Genomic DNA, 23,810 nt, shown 5'->3' with positions numbered 1-23,810 from the left:
GGAAGCATTACTGTCTGAATAATTGTTGTTATTTCTTTTAAGAAAATTCTGAGCTCAACCCTGAGATTTTCAGCTGTCCACCTGGACAGTCAGGCTTGTAGCCCATTGTACCTTTCTGCCCAAGGAGCCATGCTGCCCCATGCAATAGCTTTTCAGAGATAGGGAAAGATCGGTATTCAATTCTTTGCTGTGCCTTTAAGAGCTGCAGGAATGCAAAGGAAATCAGGAAGAGAGGTGGGGTCTCCCTCCCAGTGGAACTTCTGGGAAAAGTATCCTGGGAATTTTTGCCAAAAGTTACAAGAGATTCCAACTCCAAGAAGGAGGGGGTGGTTTGTCTTGGATCAGGCCTGTGATTGGACTGCAGAATCTACTAGGGAGGCTGGAAGCAGAAGTAAAAAGGCAGTAGCTGGGGGAGGGGAATAGGGGCTGGACGACCTCCCCACCTCCACCCCAATGTACACATCCACAGCCTCAGGGCTGAAAGCAGCCCACAGTCACTAGCCTGGGGAGGGTCCCTGCGTGTGTCAAGGGTGAGGGAAATAGATACTGGACCCAGGGAGCTCTCTGCACCAAGTTGGCCTGCAAGGCCTCCAGGGACCAATTTACCAACAGCTGGACTTGATCACCAGCTTGCAAACTGAGATCATGCATGGGGTGGAACAACAAGTGACCGTTGCTCTGCGGCTGTGCAAGAAGTTGTTTTCTGAGGATTTGCCACAGCAGCGGCTACAAAGCTGGAACCACCACCTGGACCCCGAGTCGTCTTCTAGAACCACAACGTAAGGGGTTTCACGCCCGGAAGTCTGTAGGATGATGGTCCTTCAGCGAGTTTCTGCCCTTCTGCTTCTGTTCCTTGCAGCATTTCTGCCTCCACCACAGTGTGCGCAGGACCCTGCCATGGTACATTACATCTACCAGCGCTTTCGAGTCTTGGAGGTAGGTGGCATCTGTGCACGCCTCCCAGAAGCCACTTTGTTTTACCCACACTTCCCTAGCTACTGGGATGCATGTTTCCCGGATAGGAAATGACAACCACGTTGCTAAGATTACGGCTTACAAATGTTCCTGGTCGAGCAGTTGAAGGCACCGGCTCCACAGTCCTGCCTCTTCCACTCCCAGACCTTGAGCTTAGCTTCACTCTAGACTCTCATCTGGCAGTTTTCTTCATCTGTAAAATAGGGATAAAAATGGAATTTGCCTTCTAAGGCTATCCTGAAGATTTAATAAATTAATGCATACTTAGAATTTTTGGGATGGTGGTAAATATCCAAAATGTTGGACATCCGAAATTCAATAGTTCGTTGAGTTAAATGTAAAAACTAAAAATTTGGGTCATTTTTTCTTCATGTTTACTGTATCAAGATAAGAATGAATTTTATCGTTATCTGTTTATGAAAAATCATAAGGTCACTGTAAACAGTCCCAATATCCATGTAACAGGAAGCAAAGTCTTTGCTGCTCTTGCCAATCTGGAGTTGGACTTAGAAATAAGCAGATTCCAGCAATGCTAATAGAGAGAAAGCATGTGGGCTGCCACCTCATTAAAACGTGCAAATTCTAAGATTGCAGCGTGGACAGGCTCCCAAGGAAAAATGTCATGCTCCATGCTAGACTTTGCCACACCCCAGCACTGGCATTAACTATTTCATACTTAATGCCTTGCTTTTGTACAAGTTAACTGATAAATTATGTATCTTCTTTTAAAGAAATTCTTATCTCCAATACTTATTTTCTATATTTTTTTAAAAAATCTTTAAGTCCAAATTATCTGGTTATCTAGTTTTAGAGCCAGGGTAAAATAAATCCATAAAATAGGCTGAAAACATTTCCCACCATTCTCCAGCCATACATACTGAGGATGAGATATATGTTCCCAGGCCAGTGGCCTCTTGCTGATGCTTTCCTTTTTTTAAGATTTATTTTTTTATTTATTTGAAAGGCAGAGTTACAGAGAGAGAGAGAGACAGAGACAGAGAGAGGGAGAGATCTGTGCCAGGCCACAGCCAGGAACCTGAAGCTTCTTCTGGGTCTCCCACATGGTGCAGGGACACAGGCACTTGGGCCATCTGCTGCTGCTTTCCCAGGCATATTAGCAGGGAGCTGGATAGGAAGTAGAGCAGCTGGGACTCAAACTGGCATCCATATGGGATACTGGCATCACAGGTGGCACTTTATCTGCTACACAGCGTCTTCCCTTGCTTACTCTCAGATACCTCCTCCCCAGTCTCACCTGCTTAAACCTGCCAGAATTACATACAACACTTAGCACTGACTTGCCCTGAATACAGCCAGCCAAATCCCTAACAATTGTCCTTCAATGCTAGTCTGCAGAACAGGGTGTAAGGTACAGACTAGGGGCAGGCACTGTGTCACAGCAGTTAAGCCACAGTCTGGGATGCCCACATCCCATATTGGAGTGCCTAGGATCAAAACCCAACCCTTCCTGGTTATAACTTCTTGCTCATGTGCACTCTGGGAGGCAGCACATGATGGCTCAAGTACTTGCATCCCTGCAATCCACTGGAGACTCAGGTTGAGTTTGGGGCTCTTGGCTTTGGCCTGGCCCAGCCCTGATTGCCTGATTGTGGCAGGCGTTTAGGGAGTGAATCAGCAAATGGAAAATCTCTCTCTCTCTCTCTCTCTCTCTCTCTCCTTTTGAAATAGCTTTGACTCTGTTACTCTGCATTTCAAATAAATACACATAAAGAAACAGAATAAATAATGGGATATCGGTTCAATAAAATGCTACATCTCATTAAAGTTATAAGCAGGGCTGGCGCCATGGCTCAATAGGCTAATCCTCCGCCTTGCGGCCCTGGCACACCGGGTTCTAGTCCCGGTCGGGGCACCGGATTCTGTCCCGGTTGCCCCTCTTCCACAGCTCTCTGCGGTGGCCCGGGAGTGCAGTGGAGGATGGCTCAAATCCTTGGGCCCTGCAACCGCATGGGAGACCAGGAGGAAGCACCTGGCTCCTGGCTTCGGATCAGCGCGGTGTGCCGGCTGCAGCAGCCATTGGAGGGTGAACCAACAGAAAAGGAAGACCTTTCTCTGTCTCTCTCTCACTGTTCACTTTGCCTGTAAAAAAAAAAAAAAGTTATAAGCAGATAATGAAAATGTAGTGTATATATATATACACACACACATATGAACAGAATACTGTTGGCCTTATAAAAGAAAACATTGTGTCATTTGTAATACCATAGATGAATCTGAAAGACATTATGCTAATTGAGATAAGCCAGGCAAGAAATATAAATACTGCATAATCTCAGTTATATGAGGAATCTAACAAATTAAACTTATAGAAACAGAATACAATGGTGGTCATGGAAGAGGTGCTAAGAAGTGAGGACGTCAGTGAGATTGGCCTAAGGATACAACATTTCACTTAGAATGAATAAGTTCAAGAGATCGGTTGTACATCATGGTGACTAGAGTTCATTACAATGTATTGTATACCTGAAAATTAAGAGGTTTTAAATGTTCTCACCATAATAAGTATGTGGAATAATGCATATGTTAATTAGCTTGATTTAATCATTCTGCAGTCTACATATATATCATTTTGTATAAACTAAGTAGATAAAATTGTTATCCATCAATTAAAAAAGACACTATCATCACAAGAAAAAAGTGGCTTACATATCTATTAATTGGTAATATAGTCACAATAAATCAGCAAGTTAAAATATGTTATAAAACAGTAAAATAATACTTGAAAAATATGTATCACTTACTATATAGAAAAAACTTTTAAAAATTGATAAATTATCAATAGTACCTTTGAATTTAGAATTTTGAGTTTTTACTTTTCCCCTTTTAATTATTATAAAATACTTTTTATAATTATTCATAAAATACTTTTCTATGACTGATAGCTATTTTAATTATTCATAAAATACTTTCTATGGCTGATAGCTATTTTTATTACTTGAGTAATTTAAATAACCAACAGTAACTGGGAAATGTATATTTTGACTGAAGCAAGGGCTGGAAAAATGCACACAAGCTACAAGGGCATATATTCAAGACTTCCGAGAATTCTCAAAGAACATGACCGTTATGCTGGGCAGATGTCAGACCCACACAAGTGAGTATAAGAGTGCAGTAAATAACCTGGCACTAAGGGTTGAACGTGCCCAACGGGAGATCGACTACCTAGAATACCTCCGAGAAGCTGACGTGTGCGTGGAATCAGAGGACAAGACACTGGCAGAAAAGATACTTCAAGAAGCGGAAGAAGAGAAGAAGATCCGGACTCTGTTGAATGCAAGTAAGAGAACCACATCTTTTATTACCCCTCCTAGGGACCATCTCTCTCAGTAAGACATGGACTTAGTGCAGTGAGGGAGTCTGATGGAGTGAGGGAAGAGCAGGTGTGCCTATGTGCCTTTGGTGCATGTGCTGCGAGAGAAATTTGTGCAGGGAACAGGTGACTCCGAAGGCAGCTTTTCCTTTTCTGGGAGGTTTCTAAAGACCTGGTAGAAGGTCAGAGCTACAATGTCAGAGATCAGCCTGTAGAGGTCACCTTCTCATAGGCTCTGGTTTTGTGGAAGCATGTGGTCCTACATCCTTCCAGAGTGTGGCAGGTTGGCAGATTCTATACCCTGTGCTCTAGGAGTAGGAAACAGCTGCAAGTTTGCCAACTAACAGTCTGAAGTTGGAAATGGGAATTGAAAATTGTCTAACCTTCATGGCTGGGGACTGCAATGAGTTATTACCATGTGTGCTGTGATGGTGGTATCCAGAGGATTTGTCTCCAATCTTGTAATCCATCAGAATCACTTCTAGGCCATTACAAACAATGTTAAGAAGTTCAAATTATAATAAAAAGCATCAAGCAACAGACACATCAATGAGAAGAAAATTTTCCTGTTCATGAGTCCATTTTATTAAGACAGTAAGAGAGACAAATCTTCCACCTCCTTGGAGTCTGTGTTCTGAGACAGTTTCATTGCAAATAGGAAAACTCTATTCATATGCTAATTATGTCTGCCCCAAATTTGAGAAACTCCATCAGGGAAGCAAGACATAAGCTGAGTGTCATCATTGTGCCAAGGGCTTCATACATCTTCTCAATGTAATCCTTATAAGAACTTCAAAGATGGCCGGCGCCGCGGCTCAACAGGCTAATCCTCCACCTAGCGGCGCCGGCACACCGGGTTCTAGTCCCGGTCGGGGCGCCGGATTCTTTCCTTGTTGCCCCTCTTCCAGGCCAGCCCTCTGCTGTGGCCCGGGCGTGCAGTGGAGGATGGCCCAAGTGCTTGGGCCCTGCACCCCATGGGAGACCAGGAGAAGCACCTGGCTCCTGCCTTCGGATCAGCGCGGTGCGCCGGCCGCAGAGCGCCAGCCGTGGTGGCCATTGGAGGGTGAACCAACGGCAAAGGAAGAGCTTTCTCTCTGTCTCTCTCTCTCACTGTCCACTCTGCCTGTCAAAAAAAAAAAAAAACTCCATGGGCCTTTACTAGAAGGCTCTTCCTAAATAAGATGACACTTGATGGGGGATGTGAACAATGAAGTCAGAGAAGAAAGGCAGAGGGTATTTCAAGTGAGGGCACAATGTACAGGGGCATGATATCAAAGGCACAGTGTATCAAGGCCATACACCTTGACATGAGATTTGTAAATATGGCTGAGTGAATGCTATATAGGGCAGATCAGTGTAGGGAAAAGATAGAAGTGTTCAGAAGACCCCCACATAATGAAAGGTCTTACATGCTAAACTATGGGAGTTGAACTTAACTGGAGAAACTATTAAGAACCATGGTGATTTGCTTAGGCAGGGGCATGATATGAAAGAAGAGGACAAGACTAGAGGGAGGAAACTAGTTGAGGACATCCTGCAATAATTTGGGCAACAGGTGACAGTGTCGATATCAAGAGTCATGGAAGACAGAGAGAGCTACTGAGAGTTGGAATCCACATGTTATGGATAATTAAAAGCGAAAGATGGGTCCAGGATACTTCCTGGGTTTTGGAGTTAGGTCACTGAACGGTTGTTGAATGATTGGTAGGAAATACATTGAGACAGAAACCCAAGAGGAGTTGGAGAATACATACTACTCTTATTTTTTTCAGAGCAGCACATATGTGTTAATCTGTTTTCTGTTACTATAACTGAATACCAAGCACTGGATAATTTATCAAGAATAGAGGTTTACTTAGCTCACAGTTCTGGGGATTGTGATGTCCAAGAGCATAGCATTGGCATCTGTTTGACAGGTCGTCTTGCCGCTTCATAACATGGTAGAGGCTTATCACACTATGAGAGAGCAAGTGCACTAGATCAGGTCTCTCTTCCTGTAAAGCAGCTAATGAAGCTCCACCCTCATGACTTCATCTAATCCTGATTCCCTCCCAAAGGCCCTACCTCCATCGACCATTGACATAGGAATTTGGGGACTTAGTTTCCAGCACATGAGATTTTGGGGAACACATTCAAACCATAACAGCTTATAGCTGAAATATCCTATTTAATTTACTTTATAATTTTCTTTAAAGATTTATTTATTTATTTATTTGAAAGGTAGAGTTACAGAGAGGCAGAGGCAGAGAGAGAGAGAGGGAGAGAGAGATCTTCCATCTGCTGGTTCATTCCCCAGATGGTCACAATGGCCAGAGCTGTGCCGATCCAAAGCCAAGAGCCAGGAGTTTCCTCGGGGTCTCCCACATGAGTGCAGGGGCCCAAGGACTTGGGCCATCTTCTGCTGCTCGAACTCTCGAACTGCAGGCAGTAGCTTTACCCACTACACCACAGCTCCAGCCCCTCTATTTCATTTATTTGTTCCCTGCTTATATTCTACCTCCTCATCTATAATGTCAGCTCTGTGCAAGCTTGGATCCTCCATTTCATGTTCAATGCTGTGATTCCAGTGCCTAGAATAGGGTCTGTTTTCAGTAAATAATCTTCAGTGAAAAATAAATAAATAGATGGAAGGATTGTTGGCACAGGCAGAAGGGCTGGTTAGAATGTGGTGAAAAAGAGAGGATCTTCCTCCTGGGTCAGAAGAGAGAAAGGAGGGTGTCTCATGTATAATATGAAGCCATTGATCAAGTGGATGATCTTTTGTCACTCTAACAGCTCTAACATCACAGAGATGAACCCCCTAATAGGCAGGAACTGGAAGTTAGCGTGAGATGAAGAAAAGAAGGGGGAAAGAGCAAGAATGGGTGAGCAGAGGACGAACAAGGGCTGCCCACAAAGCCAGTGGGGAGGACTGGGTGTTAATGGGGCCTGATCTAGAATGCACCTGTCCTTTTATGCAAAGGGGTACAAAGGACCTCAGTCTTGATGAGCAGTACTAGATTGGGTCCCTGAATTGCTCCTGGTCCTGGGACACTCTCAGGCTCTCCAGCCATGAAGTTACCCCTTTCCACTCCAGGGTTCAGCAGAGGCTCTGAGATTGGAGCTGCCATCCTCTTTCACATCCCTCAGACCCTAGAGGCCTACACTATTCCCTCCCCACCCCAGCTCCCTGGTACAGGAAAACCTCTCTCAACCTCTCCGAGCTTGCTGCCTTCGTGCCTGCTGCCTCTGCAGCTGCTGCCTGATCATTTGTCAGCTTATGACTCAGCAGACCCTCCCTAGATGGCCCTGCGCTGCACAGTGGAGACAGGGGGGTCAGTAAGACATGCCTGGATCCTGCAGTCACTTTCTTACTGCTGCTTTGGACTCCTGGAATCTGTCTGCTGTCATGGAGACCTTCCCACAACACAACATGGATCCTATTACTCCTCCATGTAGAATGATTTTGTTTTTGTTCACTACCAATTATCAGTAACAAAAATCCATGTAAATTTCCTTGCCTCTTACATAGGGAAGGCCATTCACAAGGTGGCTTGAGCTAAGCTCCAGTTTCTGCTCTCCCAACTTACTTCCACGCAGCTGCAATTTTAATATGTTCATATGTATCTGAATGGGCACTTAATGTACTCAACCACACATACCTGTGTGTATTGGACTCCTCATCCATGAGGAATTGACATCATCTTTTCTGTATTCACAGAGTCTAGGTCAGGGCCTCCCACATAGAAAGCCATAGGAATTTTTTCTAGAAGAAATACTGAGGGCAGAGTTCCCACAGAGCTTGGTTTGGGAAACACGAACCCTCGAGAACCTGTGAACAATTAAATGACTAGTGTTGTTTTTTTGTTTTTTTGTTTTTTGTTTTTTTTTTTTTTGACCTATTTGTTTACAGAGGTTCTCTATTCAAGGATAGACTTTTGCTTGCCAACTTATTCCCCTACTCTGTGCTGTGTTGTATTTTACCTATTATAGCCCCTGCATATTTTTTTCTTTTGCCATATCTGTAACGAGGCCTGTGCCAGTTTTTCTAATGCTCTACACCAAATTACCACAGACTTTGCAGCTTAAAACCATGTATATTTATGATCTCAGAGCTTCAGTGGGTCAGGAGTCTATGCATGGCTTAGCTGGGTCCTCTGCTGATAGTTGTAGGACCAAGGCTTCTCCTGTTTGTGGGTAGCTCACAGCATGGCTATTGCACCTTCAAGGCAATGGGGAAAGTACATCTTTTTTGGAAGTACTTAGTTCCTCTTTTAAGAGGCCTACCTCTAACACACAACTCTTTGGGGCCCTTATTTATATCTGTGAAATCCATTCACTTTTGCCTTACAATGCAATGCAGGATGCTGGCCTCTCAAATGCACAGATCCTGCCCATGCTCCAGGGGAGTGAATTATATAGGGCTTATACACCATGGTGATCACATCTTGGGGGTCATTTTAGAATTCTGCCTATCACAGTGCCTTAGTCTAACGCTAGCTAGTAATCACTTGTACCAACTTCTCCCTGGAAGGCCCTGGTCTTCCTCTTTTCTAGTCTCGCCATATGGAGACTGTGCAGGTCACAGAACTTTCACAGAATTCCTACAAACTCAAGTCAGAACCCTTGTGTAGGCAAACATCTCAGGACGACTGGCTAGGGAGGGGTTACCAGAGGTCAGATCACAAGGTCTCTTTCATACACACGTACTGTCTTGGAGAGTTGCTTTGGAAAACCTCTAGAGTAGATGATGCAACTTTCTTGGAAAATTGAACTTTGTGTCTCAAGAGACTTCCAGGAAATTCTAATATGGTCATGGGGTACCTAGCAAAGAGAACACTTTCTAAGAAAGGCATTCTCAGGCAGTTTTATCACTGTGCAAACATCATAGAGTTGCACGAACTAAGACCTAAAACAGCTATATCACTAAAAAAATACCATTTTATGCAACCATCATATCATATATGCAGTCTGTCATTGACTAAAACACCATTATGTGTGACAGTAGTAGTCTAACTGATTTTCATTTATTCTTTTTTTTTTATAAAGATTTATTTATTTATTTGAAAGGCAGAGTTACAGAGAGGCAGAGGTAGAGAGAGGTCTTTATCCGCTATTTCACTCCCCAGATGGTCACAAAAGCTGAAGCTGTGCCGATCCGAAGCCAGGATGCCAGGAGATTCTTCCAGGTCTCCCATGCAGGTACAGGGGCCGAAGCACTTGAGCCATCTTTTACTGCTTTCCCAGAACAAAGCAGAGAGCTGGATCGGAAGTGGAGCAGCCAGGACTTGAACCAGCGCCCATATGGGATGCTAGCACTTCAGGCGGCAGCTTTACCCACTACACCACAGTGACAGTCCCTGTTTTCAATTATTTTAAGAATACATCTTGGGCAACTACTAAGGACCAGGTCCTGGGGATAATAAATACTGTAGGGTTGCTCTATAATTAAGTCATTCCTATAAACCCGTTCTCAAATCTTCAGCCTTAATTTAAAAAGGATGCCCAAATAATGTCCACATGAGCATCTCTATTTTAGCAATGTTTGGGGGTTAGATAAAATTTTTAAATGAGACCAACATAATTGCCTCTGGGAGAAAGTAAGTGGGGCCTCAAGTGATGAGACCCATGGCACCCTCCTGGGAGACCCAGATTTGAGTTTCTGGCTCCTGGCTTCAGACTGGCCCATCTCCAGCTATGGCAGGTGTTTGGGAGTGAACCAATGAGTGGGAGAACTCACTGGCTCTCTCTCTCTCCTTCTCCCCCTCCTCTAATCTACCCCCACTTTCCAAAAATTTAAAAAAAAAAAACCTCTTAGAAGAATCTTAATTCTAACTTGTCCTCTTTCTCTTTTCTCTTTCACACACATACACAATTTAGAATGCAAGTGAGTGAAAGTTACTAGAATGAAGTCTAACTCATATTTAAAAATCATTTCAAGTCTGGTGCTAGTACTGTAACTGTTATTATTAAAATAAAATTTTGCATTGCACTTGGAAATTTACAGGAAAGCAAAATTGCCTCAGACACCCAGATAGAAAATAGATTCAGCTAAGTCTTTGGAAGATTCCACAGGCCACATTCTTGGGCAGATAAGAGTATTAACCTCTTTTTAACTTGCAAATCGGTTGTGAAAGAAAATTCTCAAGGCAGTCAAAACAAGCCACGATAGCAGATTTTATTTTGTTTCCTGTTTCAGCACAGCTCCTTTTATTGCAAGTGTGCACACATAACCTCAAGTAACCCTCACCCCGCTGAATTAAATAACTCCTATCTTTTGTTAGATCATGTTTCCAAGAAGAAAGTCTGTTGCTGCATATTTAAATGCCTCTGGGATCCTTTCAGGTAGTGTAAATGTGCATTGAATGCACATTCAAACCAAAACAACTTAAACAAACAAAATCCCACAGGAAACCAAATAAAACATATCTGTGAGGCAACTCCTAAGGTCCGGTAGTTTTTGATGAGTGAAACAAAACAATAAAAGAAAGTCTTACTAATTTGCAACAGATGTATTTACTGCCAAGAGGGGATTGAAGATGTACCTGCAGGTGTATGTACAGGAGAGCATGAGGGGTACTTGTGTGAGTGGGTATATGGGTCCATACACACAGAAGTTGCTGAATGCGTGGAGCCAGTACACTTATCCCGTGATTTCCCTTGGGAAGTCTGTGTCCTTGGGTCCAGAAAGGCCTTTGGACATGGCACTTCTAGTTTATCTTCCTGAAAAGCCTGTGGTCTAGGAAGACACCCTCAGTCACAGCACCATAGATACTAACAGAAGGTCCGGGAGTTGCATTACCTGGTAGCTTTTGGCTCCAAGGGATATGAATATTCATTAAGTTCTCTCTGCAACTCATCTGTTCAACAAACATCTAATTGACTTCTAGATATATGCTGGCATTGGGCCTGGTGTTAGAGATGCAATGTTAGTTAGGATAACATTTGTGCCCCCAAAAAAGCTTACAACCCAATGGAGAAAGAAGCCCAAGGTAAGAGCCCAGAGTGCTGACTGCTCTGGTGCAGAGATACATGGTCTGTCACAGAAGCACAAGGAGCAGGCGTTAAGTGGATAGAGTCAGGGTTACCATGGAGATGGGGAGGGGGGCTGTGGAATCTGGAGAGTAACCCTCAAGCTGAGTTTTCATCTTGGAAAAAGAGCTAATTAAATGGAGAACAGAGTAAAGGGCATTTCAAGCAAATGGAACAGCATGTGTTGGCATAAAGGCATAAATAATCGGGCTCTGAAAGGTAAAAGGGGAAGGAGAATAGATGAAAGAACCAGGCAAGAGCTAGGCTGCTCTGCGCTAAGCTAGTTGACTCTCCCAAGTTACAGGGAGTGAGACTACTGGGAATCAGCAGCTAATACTAAGTACTGACTGTGGACCAGGTAATCTTTAAGCATTTTGTATATCTTATTGGACTATATCCTGTAATGCTCATAACAGCAGTATGAAATAGGCATTATAACTATCCTTTGTCTTTGTTGTTGTTTTCTTTTTTTAAAGACTTATTTATTTGAAAGAGTTATAGGGAGAGAGAGGGAGAGACAGAGAAAGATCTTCCATCCACTGGCTCACTCCCCAGATGGCTGCAACAGCCAGCACTGAGCCAGGTGGAAGCCAGGAGCCAGAAGTTCCACCAGGGTCTCCCATGTGAGGAGCAGGGGCCCAAATATCTGGGCCATTTTCCATTGCTTTCCCAGGTCATTAGCAGGGAGCCAGATTGGAAGTGGAGCAGCAGGGACTCAAACCAGTGCCCATATGGGATGCCAGCCTTGCAGGCAAGGCCTTACTCTCCTGTGCCACGACACAGACCCCTATCCCTTGTTTTATAGATGAGGAGACCAGGATGCTGACAGAATAATAATTTGGCCAAGCCATTATTTGCACACAGCTAATGGATGGCAGGGCTGATGTTCAGGGCTGGTTCTGCACATACTAACCCCTGCCATGGCACTGTTCTGCTGAGGGGGGAAGAGGGAGCAGATGGAGCCATTAGAAAGGCCATTATGGCCCTGGGTACAGAACAGACTAGCAATAGGGAAATGGAGGGGCTACGGGAGGGAGAAACTGCATCTAGGGAGCCCATATCCAGAGCTGTCACAGAGGCACACAGGTAGGAGCCCTTTGTTTGGAGAGTTGGTGCCTGGACCTGAAGTCCACTGCTTCTGATCTCGCTGTGGGTTACAGTATGAAAACCACACCTTCTCATGGTTTGATGAGTCCTGCTCAGATTGGGTGAAGTCATTCTTTAATGCCCTGGCCAAGAAGCCTAAGTTTTCCTTCCCTAGTTCCCACCATAACTCCCCCCACTGCCAGCACAACCTGTTTTCTTTTAAATTCTTTGCCTCTTCCTTATTGACTTTTAAGTAATAAAAGTTTCTACTTTCCCCTCATTGGCTCTGTTAGCATAATCATTTCACACAAACTTTCCTGTGCTGGAAATCTCAGGATCATCCCGTTGGCCCTCATCTGACCAATCACCGTATCTAGTAGCCTTTCTTCTGACTGTCTCTCAGTGTATTCTTTCAATCTGCACCGCTCTCTCATTGTCAATGGTACTGCTTACTAAAAGCCTCTTGACTGACTTCCCTGCCTCCTGTCTTTCCTTGTCTGGGTCCGTCATCCTATATTGCTTCCAGAGTCAATCTTGCTTGAATTCTCGTATCATCGCTTTATTCTCTTCAATGACAACTGCAACCTACAGGGTAAAGCAAATTCTAGAAAATATCAGATAAAGAAAGTCCATAAAGGTTGACCTCACCCAAGCTTTATTTTAAAAATTTATTTTTCTTGATGAAAGTAATACCTGCTAATTAAATAAAACTATGAATGTAAAAATAGTTGGTGGAAAAATGAAATTACTTTGGTGCAAAAAAATTTAAATCTATGCATAATATCTACTTTTTTTCAGAATGCAAGATTTCCAGATTTTGAAGACTCCTTGCATTGTTGCACTATATATATTTTATTTATTTTTATTGTAATAGTAGATAAGCAACCAACAATCGGACACAGCCACTCTTTTTTTTTTAAGCTTTTTATTCAGTGAGAGAAATGCATAGATGAGGGCCCTATCTAAAAGAGAGAAGGAAATCTAGATTCATACCAAGTACCAGGAGCCAACCATGTTGAGGAGCATGTAGGCCAGGAAGCATGGGCAGGTGGCCCGAAGGCCATGCACCCTGGAGGCACAGGGCAGTATGGGCCCGCATTGACAAAAGGCCAAAAAAAGGGCCGGGCCCATGGAACACAGCCACTCTTAACACTTCTCAGCTTCCTCTTGTGCCACTGCTGCTTCTCCCCGTGCAACTGATGCTCTGTGATATCTTTTTGACCTGCTACGCTGAATACATAAAATACATTTATGCATGGTTGCACACTTCATGCTTTGTTCCCCAAGTCTAAAAAGTGCCTGCATTTTCAGACCCTAGATTGTAGTTTAGCAGGAAGAGGAGGCAACTCTTTCCAGGGATTGCTTTAATCTCCTCTATCTGTTAACTTATCCAGTGCCTACAACAAGTCGCTAGGTAGATCATATTACAACTCCTTCTCAGGGGAAGGAAGCCTGGCTCAGAGAGTTTCGCAGAGCCTCATCTTGCCTCCACATTCCTGCTTCGTCCAGGAGTGTGGACCACCACAGACATGCTAGATCCATCTCTGCGTCTATGCCTGCTTACCATCCTCCCACGCCATATCAGTTAGCTGCTGCTACAATAATGCTGCAAAACAAACTATTCCAAAACTTGGTGGGTTAAAACAACAGTCATTTATTATGTCTCAGGGGTCTTCAGAGTGGCTGGGCAGTTCTGTTGATCTGGGCCGGGCTTGGTGCACTGGAGCATCTGCAATCATTGCACATTGCTGAGGGTTGGCTTGTTGAGGAAGGCCAGCTTCTCCACATGGTCTCTGACCCTTCAGGAGGAGATATCTGAGAGAGGGAACAGAAGCACACAAGGGGCTTGGCCTGGTAACTTACCACATTCTTTTGGCTAAAGCAAGTTCCAAGTCTGGCTCTGGAGCCCACTCTTCCACCATAACCCTAAATTGTATCCATGAAGACATTGGCCTTGATGTTTGTAGAAACACTATCAAGATTGGTTTTTAAGTACAGAAATGTCTTATGAAAGCACTCAGTCAGGGGCTGGCATGATGGCATAGCAGGTTAAGCCACCACCTGCGATGATGGCATCCCTTATGGGTGTTGGTTCAAATCTCCCAGCTGCTCCACTTCCAATCCAGCTCCCTGCTAATGTGCCAGGGAAAACAGCAGGGGATGGCCCAAGTGTTTGGGCCTCTGCACCCATGCGGGAGACCTGGAAGAAGTTCCTGGCTCCTGGCTTCAGTTCAGCCCAGTACTGACCATTGTGGCCATTTGGGGAATGAACCAGTACATGGAAGTCATTCTCTCTCTCTCTCTCTCTCTCTCTCTCTCTCTCTCTCTTACTCTCTGCCTCTACTTTTTGGTAGCTCTGACTATCAAATAAATAAATTTTTCAAAAAAAAAGCAAAAAAATAAAGCAGTCAATGTGATTGATAGTCTTGAGATGGTTAAGGCAATGCCGGGTCCTAAGACCATCACACTTTGAGAAAAGATAGAACAGGATGAAGTAAGGTTTATTTCACAGGAAGAATCCATGAGGAAATGTCAAAATTACTCTGTTTTCTAATAAGTCTCATTGGATAAGAGTTCTAACACAGCTAGAAACTAAGAATTTTCTATCTTTTTTAGTTTGTTAAGAATATCACAGAAAAAAAGAAAAAACAACACTATACCAAAAAATGCAAACAACAAAAACCTAGCTAAGTCTTTAAATAAGAAATAAAAACAAGAAATTTATTATATAACCATGAAACACTTATGATGTTGCAATAATATGATAACTGATAAAAAATGGACATTGTGAGCAGAAATTCCCCATTTCCCTGCTTTACTTCTCACAAATGTTGGCTAGTCTGGATGCTAGAAGTTCTGAAACTTTCAGTCTCAGAAACCCTTTATAGTCCTAAAAATTATTCAGGACCCCAAAGAGATTTCACTGGGGTCAGTTATATCTATTGATGTTGACTATATTCATAATAAAAAGAGATAAATTATAACATGTAGCAGTTGCTCTTCTAGGACAGGGCATGTAGCAAGGAATATGACAAAACCCCTGATCTCATGAAGCTAACATTTTATGAAGGGGAGTCAAACAAGAAGCCTATCAACAAGTTTATAAGATATCAGACAGGGAGCCAGCCTTGCGGCATTGCGGCACGATGGGTAGAGCCTGTACGGTTGGTGTCCCAGCTGCTTCATTTCAGATCCAGATCCCTATTAATGGCCTGGGAAAAGCACTGGAGGAATGACCCATGTGGGAGACCCAAATGAAGTTCCTGGCTCCTGGCTTCAGTCTGGCCCAGACCTGGCCATTGCGGCCATCTGGGGAGTAAGCCAGCGGATGGAAGCTCTCTCTCTGTCTCTCTGTAACTCTGACTTTCAAATAAATCAATCAACCTTAAAAATATCAAAATATAAATAAGCTACAAAGAAAAATGAACTAAGATAAGGTAGGGGATTATGGACAGCTGGCCTCTTCCAGAATGAGGCATTGGAGGAAGTTGTGGGGACCCCATCGTGGAAGTAGGTTGAACTTACCTTTGTACCTTACACATTTTCCCAGCCTCCAGACATTCTCCTGAAGATCTCAACTCATTGTTGAGCAACAGACAGCCATGCAAGTAAAGAGCCAGGCATCTAGTTTGTTTTCTTTCTCATAAGCCAGACCTAATGACCCATTAAAGCTGTCAGGGTTTAATACTGGGTGCCATGGAATACTCTGAATTAGTGCTGGGAACTTGGAAAAATCTATGATATGGATTTATTAAAAGTTTCCCTATGACTCGCCAAACCCAACCTATTGACACTTAAACTTTACACCAGACCCTGAGCTTCAATCCTGGATTCACAGTCCTTCTGCAATGCCAAATTGTTCCATGGCTCCATTTCATACGAACCAGCTGTGCAAGCTGTTAAAGAAAAAGCAAACAAATTCAGACTGAATCTCTTCTGCTCTGCTTTCACAACACAGATCATTTTTGACACCAGATGTGCAAGGCGCGGGGTGGGGGGTGGGGGTCCCCACATACTAAACCAATCAGTTCTACCATGGACACCAGCTGGTGTCAGCGGATTCAATTTGCTTCGATTCAATTTGATTCGATTCGATTCAATTCGATTCAATTCTAATGCTACCTACCTGGAGACAGCTTCAGATACCACAGGTGGAGGGCTCAGTCCTCAAGACTGCGGCCCCTTCTCTTCACGTCGATTGCAAGCCCCGGGCTCTGTCACCTGTGCTTCTGGCTGACTGGCTATTAGTGAGGGTTCTTACACCCTCCTCCTTAGGTTGGATTACTTTGCTTGATCACCTCACAGAATTGAAGGAAATGTGTTGCTCATGTTTACTGCGTTATCATAAAGGATATCACAAAGGTGATGAAGGGATGCACGAGGTGAGCTAAGGGAGAAGGCATGCAGAGCATCCATGCCCTTCCCAGGGTGCTGCCCTCCACACCTCCATGTATTTGGCTATCCAGAAGCTCTCTAAGCCCAGTCCTATTGGGTTTTTCTGGGAACCTAATTGGATCAGCATGGTTGACACAGAGCCATCCATGCCAAAATGTAATTGGACAGAAAGGGTAAGATCTAATGCTAATAGGCAACGCGGGAGAACCCAGCAAGGCCCGCCTGCTTCTGGGCCTCTGCAGATTCCTGCCTCCAGGATATAGGGCAGGGGCCCTCTGAAATGAGGGGCATTAAGTGAGCTACTGTCAGTCTAGGGTAGTACAGAGGATTTCTTTCCAAGACAGGCAAGGGAAGATGTGAGTTTCTATGACCTGCCCAGAAAGGAGAAATTCCAGTTTCTAATGTTCTGCTTTATGAAGAGAGTGATGAACCAGAAACTGTGGATGAAAGCAAAAAATATAGGTATCATTCTGGCCTCCCTGTTTTCCTGCTGGCCTGCCACTGAAACACTCAGATTGCAAAATAGCACTTGCTAATCTATCTGACTTGCAAGCACAGTGTGAGTTGGGATAGCACGTACGGACACTGAGAGACTGTGGCATCTGAGTCCAGTTGGTTCTCAAGTTTGGAGCGTAAGCTACTAGTAAGGGTTTGAATGTTGAAAGGCATATGTTTTGTGTCCCAGGCATTGAGAATAAAAAGGCAAATAAGACACAGTCCCTGTCGAACGTGCTTGCGACCTATGAAATAAAGTGAATCAGCAATTCCAATTCATTGTGGTCACTGCCCTGGAAGAGGGCTGCACAGAATGCTCTGGGCACATTGGAAGAACAAGTCACACTCTGCAGGAGTCAGAGAATTTTGTTTTGAAGGCTGAGTTGATGTATCTCAAGTTAGCCAAAGCGGGCTAGGGAAAAGTGTGGGCCAAGTCTAAAACTTGTGAGAGGCCTTGCTTAGTTTAGTGACTTAGTCGCATACCTATTATTTGCTGGGACAGTAATAAGAGAGGAAATCAAGGGCTGGCACTGTGGTGTGGTGGGTAAAGCCACTGCATGCAATGCTGGCATCCCATATGGGTACCAGTTCAAGTCCTGGCTGCTCCACTTTTGATCCAGCTCTCTGCTATGGCCTGGGAAAGCGATAGATGGTATAAGTCCTTGGGCCCCTGCATCTGTGTGGGAGACTTGGAAGAAGCTCCTGGCTCCTGGCTTCAGATCAATCCAGCTCCAGCTGTTGCAGCCATTTGGAGAGTTAACCAGTGGATGGAAGACCTCTCTCTCTCTCTCTGCCTCCCTGTAACTCTGCCTTTCATATAAGTAAATAATTTTTTTGAAGATTTATTTTATTTATTTGAAAGACAGTTACAGAGAGAGGTAGAGTCAGAGAGATAGGTCTTCCATCTGCTGGTTCACTCCCCAGATGGCTGCAACGGTCGGAGCTGCACCAATCCAAAGCCAGGAGCCAGAAGCTGCCTCTGGGTCTCCCACATGGGTTCAGGGGCCCAAAGACCTGGGCCATCTTCCACTGCTCTCCCAGGCCACAGCAGAGAGCTGGATCAGAGGAGAAGCAGCTGGGACCAGAACTGGCGCACATATGGGATGCCAGCGCTTCAGGCCAGGGCCTTAACCCGCTGCACCACAGCACCAGCCCCTAAATAAATAAATCTTTAAAAATAAAAAAAACTTAAAAAGAGAGGAAGTTGGATAGCATTGCATGCTATATGAGATAACTGAAATTTATTCTACAGCAAAAAGCATGAAACAGCCCTCATTTCTAGAATAATTACATCCATACTGACACATTTTATTGTAATAATGTGAAATTTTATAATTGACTAGTAGTCTGCAAGCTGTCATTCTTGTCATCCAGTGCCTAACATCCTACCTAGGACTTGATAGGTGTTGACAAATGCTTAACATGAATACAATTCAGGTGATTGAAAGTTTTATAACAGAATTTCAAGAAGCAGTCAAAATGCTCATGGTTTAGCGGAATTCTTTTCTTTTAAATACATTCATCACTCTTACCAAGAAAACGTATGTTCTCTTCTCTGTTACTGTCAAATACATCCTTTCACCCCATCCTTTTTTTTTTTTTTTTTTTAAGATTCATTTTATTTATTTGAAAGACAGAGTTACAGAGAGAGGAAGCGACAGAGAGAGAGAGGTCTTCCATCCGCTGGTTCACTCCCCAGATGGCCGCAATGGCCGGAGCTGCGCCTATCCGAAGCCAGTAGTCAGGAGCTTCTTCCGGGTCTCCCATGTGGGTGCAGGGCCCCAAGGACTTGGGCCTTACTAAGACCTGACTTCTCTGTAACTGCTCCTAAATACATATTATTGTTTTCATGCCCATTGCTATTTGGATAAGCATAGTATAGTTGGGATAGCAAATGTGGGTAACAGTTCCAAACTCATTACCTGGGTTCCCATGCTCCCACTCCTCTCTGCTCCACAATAAGCCACTCTTTATCAACAGCCAGACCAGTGTTTCTGTATACATAATTCAGATGAAGTTACACCCATAGAGGGACAAGTTTCACCAGGTCTGGAGAGTGTTGCTTTTAAATAAGGGGAAGAGCATTAAAAAGATTCAAATAAGTGAATTGTGTTTATAAATTCATTGTGAAGCCTGAGGCCAAGTTCTATCCTAATTGCTTATCTGCAGTTCTGCCAGAGGGAGAAACACAGACTTTCATGCTCTGGTGTGCAGGTGGAGCCTGGATGCCATTGTCTCAGTTGGATCATTTGCATCTTAGCTGGGCTGAAAGGTTGCAAATTTATTATTTCTGATCCTTCCTCAATCTTCTCTTCTTACTAATCACCTCTTCTCAAGAGAAGCACAGCAGGGAGTTTTAACCTACCTTTTTACTCCAAGTGCGTTCTCCCCAAATTCCAACAGAGAAATTTATAAAATTTATAGACAATCAGCCTTAAAGAACTTATACAGAGCATCCGGACTAAACCTCCTGTTTTACATTGGAAAAAATAAGGCCTGATTGACCAAAGAACTCTTAGGGGAGCACAGAGAGAACCAGGGGTGAAGTTTATAGCCCTTAGATCTCTTGATATCACCATATGCTTATTAATAAGCCCGAGAGGGTTCTTGCCTGATATTTAGAGAAGAATTCTAAATACCGGCATAAATAAATGAGGCAGCATGGTACATTTTAAGCTTTTATTTAGTGAGAAAAATGCATAGGAGAGTGAGAGCTTTATCTAAGAGAAAGAGGGGTAAATCTGGGTTCATACCGAGCACTAGGAACCAGCCACGTGGAGGAGCATCTAGGCCAGGAAGCCTAGGGCAGGTGGCCCGAGGGCCACGAGCCCTGGAGGCGCAGGGCTACAGCCAGTCCCCTCCTGGCTAGAGGCCAGGGTAAAGAAGAAGAGAGAGATAAGTCTGGGTTCATACCCAGCACCAGGAACCAGCCACACGGAAGAGCATCTAGGCCAGGAAGCCTAGGATGGGTGGCCCAAAGGCCCAAAGGCTACCTCCTGGCAAGAAGCCAAGGAAAAGAAGAAGAAGGGGTGGGACACACTGTGTCCCAGGCTTTTAATCCACTTCCAAAGGGGAGTGGTTAATTAACCTGATTGGCTGGTGGGCACCCAGGTGCGGCCAGGTAGGGGCATGAGGTCACATGGGGCGTGGCGAAGGTGTCAGGTGGGGGTGTGAGGTCACACAGGGGCATGGTGAAGGTGTGGTCTTCCAGCTCACAAACCTAATCAATCTTAACCTGTATGCCTGCCTACTTCATTCTGACTCCCAGTGCCAGATTTCATCTGCAAAGGAAGGGAGAGGAGAAGTAGAAGAGGACATGAGGAAAATTTGGTGCCTTTTCCCAGAACTGTGTTTCCTTGATCAAAGCAATATGTCAATAATCTCTTGTTATTTCTCCAAGTGTTCCACATTAAATAGGAGGAATGGGAGGAGAAGGAAGAACATGTACGTTTGTTTCTGCTGTTTCTTAAGCAAATGTTTTCTTGAGTCAGGTTTTGTGTGTGTGTGTGTTTTTTTTTTTTTTTTGACAGAAAGAGTTAAACAGTGAGAGAGAGAGAGAGAGAGAGAAAGAGCTTCCTTCTGTTGGTTCACCCCTCAAATGGCCACTATGGCCTGCTGATCCAAAGCCAGGAGCCAGGTGCTTCTTCCTGGTCTCCCATGGGGTGCAGGGCCAAGCACTTGGGCCATCCTCCACTGCACTCCCGGGCCACAGCAGAGAGCTGGACTGGAAGAGGGGCAACCGGAACAGAATCCAGCGCCCCAACCGGGACTAGAACTGGGGGTGCCGGCACCACAGGTGGAGGATTAGCCTAGTGAGCCGCAGTGCCAGCCAAGGTTCAGATATTAATGTGCCTCCATAGTTGCACTGTGAGTCTGCTGGCTTTCTTCTGATGCAGCAGGGACCGGCAGGCTGGGGCTTTCCTAGGCAAGGCAGATGTCCCCTCACCCTGTGCTATGTCAAGGGAGGCCATTGCCCTCACCCATCTTTCTCTAAGCACATGGGAATCTCCCTCCCATCACACACACACTCCCATCACTATGACTCTGGGGGCTGGCTTAAAAGTGTCCTGGCTGAAACTGCCCCCCAGTTTACACTGAGCTCAGAAAACCCCATCCCTACCACTTTTTGTCTTCCAAGTCACTTATACAAGCCTTAATTTTTTTTTTCACTTGGAAAATAAGAATTAAAATATCTACCAATTAAACTTATCACAGGAATGACATGAGTCAGTATAAATAAAGTGCCTATCACAATATGAATTATATGTATTTGTCACGCGTTTCCTATCTTCTCTAGACCTTGTACTTGTGCCTTCTGGCCTTGTCTAATGGCCAAGGACCCCTCTTCCCCCAAGAGTCCTCTGTGGTCACTTACAGTTGTAATCTCTTGGTGATCCTCTGTGATCAGCATGGAACGTGGGAATGACGCAGAGGCTTCACATGGGACAGATTCAGCTTGAGAAACTGAAATAGGATCTCCTGGGCTCAGGCAGAGATGGGGCCCTTGAAAAGGAAGAAGTTCATTCCTAGGCTTCCTCACCACAGCCACAGTCCCCAGGAGCTCAGTGTGTCTACGGGTCCTTGTGTTAGCTGGGGCTGCAATGCAGAGGATAGCACCTGACTGGCCAAGGCTTCTCCACTTTCCCAGGGCCTTGGCTTCTTAGGGGTCTGGCCAACCAGGATAATGTTGGTCCAGAGGCTACCAGAAAGCAAACCCTCAGGCTGATGCAGCGTGTCAGCAGGGGGACATTGTGGCAACCAATGGCTAAGAGTCACTGCAGCTCCCTCAGTGTGGCCAGGCCATGTGACATGACCACTAAAAGGACTGACCGGGACTCTACTCATCCAAGCTAAGTTTGCTCACCACTCCCACTTTTGCCACAAAAAGTGTGTTTGTGTTCTTTTCATGAGAACCTTAGGTCAGATTTTTTAATGAAATAATGGATTTGAAAGTATCTTAAAAGCTTTACTTCTTCACAAATTATTAGTAAGATGAGCCTGCAATCAGAACTCCGGATGTGCAGCACTATTTAGACCCTTAAAAAATACCTACTTAAATGAAGCCATTTTCTTTGTTCATTCAAAAAACATTTATGGAACTCTCAAGGCACTGGGTTAGGCTTTAGTGTACAATACTGAGCAAGAAGACAAAGACCCCGTTCTTGGGTTTTTATTACAAGTGTGGTAGAGAAAGGATTAGCATGTCAGCCACATAATTTGTGCCTTTAAACAGACCACTTTGATTTGAGGAATACTAACTATAGGTAAGCAAGAATAAATGCAGTGAGACAAATTAGAGACTACTGTAGGCAAAAATGATGATTCATGGAGTGTAAAGGAAGGGGAGGGAGCAGAAAATGAGGTGAATATTTGAATTTAAGTATAACATCATAATTTCAATGTACCTTTTACTATTAGAACTTGCTGATTTAGGAGAATGGAAGGAAAGAAATCAAGAATGACTTCTAGAAAGGAAACTCCACTGAAGTCCTGACCTCAAAAGGGAAAAGTAGGAATAAAGGGATAAGAGTGCTAGTTTGGACAGGTTAAGATTAAAGACATCCAAGTAGGGACGTTGAATAGGCAGTTGGATAAATGAGTCTGGGACTAAATATACATCCAGACAGGGCCTGAAGAAACACATTTGGAAGCCATCATTATTTAGAATTTACCTGGTATTCAGAACCATGAGTTATAATGAGGTGTCTTAGAAAGTGATTGTAGTTAGAGAAACCTAAGGGCAGAATCTTTAAAGGGAGAAAATGAAAAGAAACCAGCAGTGGATTCTAAAGCAAAAAATCCATAACAATAGAAGGAAAACACTAGAGGGATGTCCTAGAAGCAAAAGAAGAAAGAGTGGCAAGGGGAAGTAGTGACCAAATCATCAAATTCTGCTGAAATTGAGAATTGATCCTTGGATCTGGCAACAGGGAGGTTGTTGGTGACCTTGTCAGGACCTGACTCAGTGAAGTGTACAGGGTAATTTAGACCAGTGGAGAGCAGAAGCCTGATCAGAATGGTTCAGGGATAAATGGAGGTGAGGAAACTTCTTTCAAGGAGTTTTATGGTAAAGTGAAACAAAGAAATGCAACCACGATAGCCATTTTTCCAGGACGAATGATCTTAGAGCCTGCGTGTTTACTGATGGATACGACCCAGGTAGAAAAGGAAACGTGTTGAGGTAGGAGAGGGGAGATAATTTCAGACAATTAGTCTTTGAGTAGGTGAGAGGGGATGAGGTACACTGCAAAAGTAAAGGAAGCAGGAAGAAGGCATAGAATATGGGTACAGATGCAGTTGGTTGCTGGATTTGGTGGTTAGAAAATTCATTCATTCATTCAGCAAATACTGAGCTACTCTGCACCAGATTGGAGTTTAAGAAGTAAGACAGACAGCAGTGAATGAGAGATATGACAAAGCTCAAGCTCTCGTGGAGTTTACATTCTGCTGAGGAGGATTTGACTCTTCAAATAAGAAATATGTTAACAGGCAAATAGCTTCCAGTTGGCTTTTAAAT

General features: G+C 44.1%; 1 protein-coding gene across 3 annotated transcripts in view; it reads left to right on the top strand.

The window, feature by feature from the left end:
* Window positions 1-23,810, top strand: part of OLFML1 (olfactomedin like 1) — a 30,717-nt gene that overhangs the window by 1,002 nt on the left and 5,905 nt on the right. Inside the window, exons 2-3 of one of the 3 annotated variants that reach the window (XM_089329618.1) lie at window positions 860-936; window positions 3,985-4,273. In XM_089329618.1, coding sequence (XP_089185744.1) covers window positions 898-936; window positions 3,985-4,273 — 328 coding nt within the window. In that variant the 5' untranslated portion in view covers window positions 860-897. Of the gene's footprint in view, window positions 1-296; window positions 937-3,984; window positions 4,274-23,810 lie in introns of those variants that run through there. The other 2 variants (XM_051823924.3, XM_089329609.1) reach the window with 2 other exon arrangements.

Source organism: Oryctolagus cuniculus, chromosome 1 (assembly GCF_051225735.1).
Source record: "Oryctolagus cuniculus isolate XC-2025 breed Fujian yellow rabbit chromosome 1, ASM5122573v1, whole genome shotgun sequence".
Taxonomy (NCBI): domain Eukaryota; kingdom Metazoa; phylum Chordata; class Mammalia; order Lagomorpha; family Leporidae; genus Oryctolagus; species Oryctolagus cuniculus.
Note: the sequence above shows the minus strand (reverse complement) of the source record. Positions and strands in the feature narration are given on the sequence as shown.